Genomic DNA, 3,461 nt, shown 5'->3' with positions numbered 1-3,461 from the left:
ACCTGCAAGCATCTGGACCTGGCACTGCAAGCACCTGGACCTGGCACTGCAAGCACCTGGACCTGGACCTGGCACTGCAAGCACCTGGACCTGGACCTGGCACTGCAAGCACCTGGACCTGGACCTGGCACTGCAAGCACCTGGACCTGGACCTGGACCTGGCACTGCAAGCACCTGGACCTGGACCTGGCACTGCAATCACCTGGACCTGGCACTGCAATCACCTGGACCTGGACCTGGCACTGCAATCACCTGGACCTGGCACTGCAATCACCTGGACCTGGCACTGCAAGCACCTGGACCTGGACCTGGCACTGCAATCACCTGGACCTGGCACTGCAATCACCTGGACCTGGCACTGCAATCACCTGGACCTGCAAGCACCTGGACCTGGCACTGCAAGCACCTGCACCTGGACCTGGCACTGCAAGCACCTGCACCTGGACCTGGCACTGCAAGCACCTGGACCTGGACCTGGACCTGGCACTGCAAGCACCTGCACCTGGACCTGGCACTGCAAGCACCTGCACCTGGACCTGGACCTGGCACTGCAAGCACCTGGACCCTGTCCTCAGTTTGGTTCCGGAAGTGATGCACCCGAGTCTCGTTCTGGCCGTTTTCCCGTTGCTATCCGCACATGCGCAATGATGCAGCGGGGAGCGGGGTAGCGATCGGGACCTGGCGCCGCATCGACTCGGAGAAGCCCGGACCCCGGACCCCGGAGAGACGGAGAGGGAGAGACCGCGGCCCGGTGCTCTGGGACCCGCTTTACCGCCGCCATGATCCGCGGGGCCATCACCGACCGCGGTGCGGTTAGAAAGCTGCCGGCGGGTGAACCGAACGGCTTGGCGAGCGGCCCGGAGCCTGGAGTCCGGCAGCAGCGGGGAGAGCCCCCGAGGAAGAGCAGCGGCAAGCGGGAGGAGCAGGCCCGGCGCAGCACCGAGTCCGAGGTGTTCGACGACGGCACCGTCACTTTTTTCTGGTGAGTTTGTGAGCGGGTGGGGGTTAGGGGGCTGAGAGTGATTGGGGGGGGGGGTTAGGGGGCTGAGAGTGATTGGGGGGGGGGGTTAGGGGGCTGAGAGTGATTGGGGGGGGGGGGTTAGGGGGCTGAGAGTGATTGGGGGGGGGGGTTAGGGGGCTGAGAGTGATTGGGGGGGGGGGGTTAGGGGGCTGAGAGTGATTGGGGGGGGGGGGTTAGGGGGCTGAGAGTGATTGGGGGGGGGGGTTAGGGGGCTGAGAGTGATTGGGGGGGGGGTTAGGGGGCTGAGAGTGATTGGGGGGGGGGGTTAGGGGGCTGAGAGTGATTGGGGGGGGGGGGTTAGGGGGCTGAGAGTGATTGGGGGGGGGGGTTAGGGGGCTGAGAGTGATTGGGGGGGGGGGTTAGGGGGCTGAGAGTGATTGGGGGGGGGGTTAGGGGGCTGAGAGTGATTGGGGGGGGGGTTAGGGGGCTGAGAGTGATTGGGGGGGGGGGTTAGGGGGCTGAGAGTGATTGGGGGGGGGGGTTAGGGGGCTGAGAGTGATTGGGGGGGGGGGGTTAGGGGGCTGAGAGTGATTGGGGGGGGGGGGTTAGGGGGCTGAGAGTGATTGGGGGGGGGGTTAGGGGGCTGAGAGTGATTGGGGGGGGGGGTTAGGGGGCTGAGAGTGATTGGGGGGGGGGTTAGGGGGCTGAGAGTGATTGGGGGGGGGTTAGGGGGCTGAGAGTGATTGGGGGGGGGGTTAGGGGGCTGAGAGTGATTGGGGGGGGGGGTTAGGGGGCTGAGAGTGATTGGGGGGGGGGGTTAGGGGGCTGAGAGTGAATGGGGGGGGGGGTTAGGGGGCTGAGAGTGAATGGGGGGGGGTTAGGGGGCTGAGAGTGATTGGGGGGGGGTTAGGGGGCTGAGAGTGATTGGGGGGGGGGTTAGGGGGCTGAGAGTGATTGGGGGGGGGGTTAGGGGGCTGAGAGTGATTGGGGGGGGGTTAGGGGGCTGAGAGTGATTGGGGGGGGGTTAGGGGGCTGAGAGTGATTGGGGGGGGGTTAGGGGGCTGAGAGTGATGGGGGGGGGGTTAGGGGGCTGAGAGTGAATGGGGGGGGGGGTTAGGGGGCTGAGAGTGATTGGGGGGGGGGTTAGGGGGCTGAGAGTGATTGGGGGGGGTTAGGGGGCTGAGAGTGATTGGGGGGGGTTAGGGGGCTGAGAGTGATTGGGGGGGGGGTTAGGGGGCTGAGAGTGATTGGGGGGGGGGGTTAGGGGGCTGAGAGTGATTGGGGGGGGGTTAGGGGGCTGAGAGTGATGGGGGGGTGGGTTGCTGAGAGTGATTGGGGGGGGGTTGCTGAGAGTGATTGGGGGGGGGGTTGCTGAGAGTGAGTGGGGGGGGGTTAGGGGGCTGAGAGTGATTGGGGGGGGTTGCTGAGAGTGAATGGGGGGGGGTTGCTGAGAGTGATTGGGGGGGGTTGCTGAGAGTGATTGGGGGGGGTTAGGGGGCTGAGAGTGATTGGGGGGGTTGCTGAGAGTGATTGGGGGGGGGGTTAGGGGGCTGAGAGTGATTGGGGGGGGTTGCTGAGAGTGAATGGGGGGGGGTTAGGGGGCTGAGTGAATGGGGGGGGGTTAGGGGGCTGAGTGAATGGGGGGGGGTTAGGGGGCTGAGTGAATGGGGGGGGGTTAGGGGGCTGAGTGAATGGGGGGGGTTAGGGGGCTGAGAGCGATTGGGGGGGGGGTTAGGGGGCTGAGAGCGATTGGGGGGGGGGGTTAGGGGGCTGAGAGTGATGGGGGGGTTAGGGAGCTGAGAGTGATTGGGGGGGGGGTTAGGGGGCTGAGAGTGATTGGGGGGGGTTAGGGGCTGAGAGTGAATGGGGGGGAGTTAGGGGGCTGAGAGCGATTGGGGGGGGGGTTAGGGGGCTGAGAGCGATTGGGGGGGGGGGTTAGGGGCTGAGAGTGATGGGGGGGTTAGGGAGCTGAGAGTGATTGGGGGGGGGGGTTAGGGGGCTGAGAGTGATTGGGGGGGGGTTAGGGGGCTGAGAGTGAATGGGGGGGAGTTAGGGGGCTGAGAGTGAATGGGGGGGGGTTATGGGGCAGAGAGTGAATGGGGGGGGTTAGGGGGCTGAGAGTGATTGGGGGGGGGTTAGGGGGCTGAGAGTGATTGGGGGGGGGGTTAGGGGGCTGAGAGTGATTGGGGGGGGGGGTTAGGGGGCTGAGAGTGATTGGGGGGGGGTTAGGGGGCTGAGAGTGATTGGGGGGGGGTTAGGGGGCTGAGAGTGATTGGGGGGGGGTTAGGGGGCTGAGAGTGATTGGGGGGGGTTGCTGAGAGTGAATGGGGGGGGGTTGCTGAGAGTGATTGGGGGGGTTGCTGAGAGTGATTGGGGGGGGTTAGGGGCTGAGAGTGATTGGGGGGGTTGCTGAGAGTGATTGGGGGGGGGTTAGGGGGCTGAGAGTGATTGGGGGGGGTTGCTGAGAGTGAATGGGGGGGGGTTAGGGGGCTGAGTGAAA

General features: G+C 65.6%; 1 protein-coding gene across 1 annotated transcript in view; it reads left to right on the top strand.

The window, feature by feature from the left end:
* Positions 1 to 651: 651 nt before the first annotated feature.
* The window catches only part of ptdss2 (phosphatidylserine synthase 2), an 85,613-nt gene continuing 82,803 nt past the window's right edge, over positions 652 to 3,461 (top strand). Inside the window, exon 1 of the mRNA XM_067993706.1 lies at positions 652 to 982. Within this exon, the coding sequence (XP_067849807.1) occupies positions 780 to 982 (203 nt within the window). The 5' untranslated portion in view covers positions 652 to 779. The remainder of the gene's footprint in view (positions 983 to 3,461) is intronic.

Source organism: Heptranchias perlo, chromosome 12 (genome assembly GCF_035084215.1).
Source record: "Heptranchias perlo isolate sHepPer1 chromosome 12, sHepPer1.hap1, whole genome shotgun sequence".
NCBI lineage: Eukaryota > Metazoa > Chordata > Chondrichthyes > Hexanchiformes > Hexanchidae > Heptranchias > Heptranchias perlo.
The sequence above is the reverse complement of the archived record's forward strand: the minus strand, read 5'-3'. Positions and strand labels throughout refer to the sequence as shown.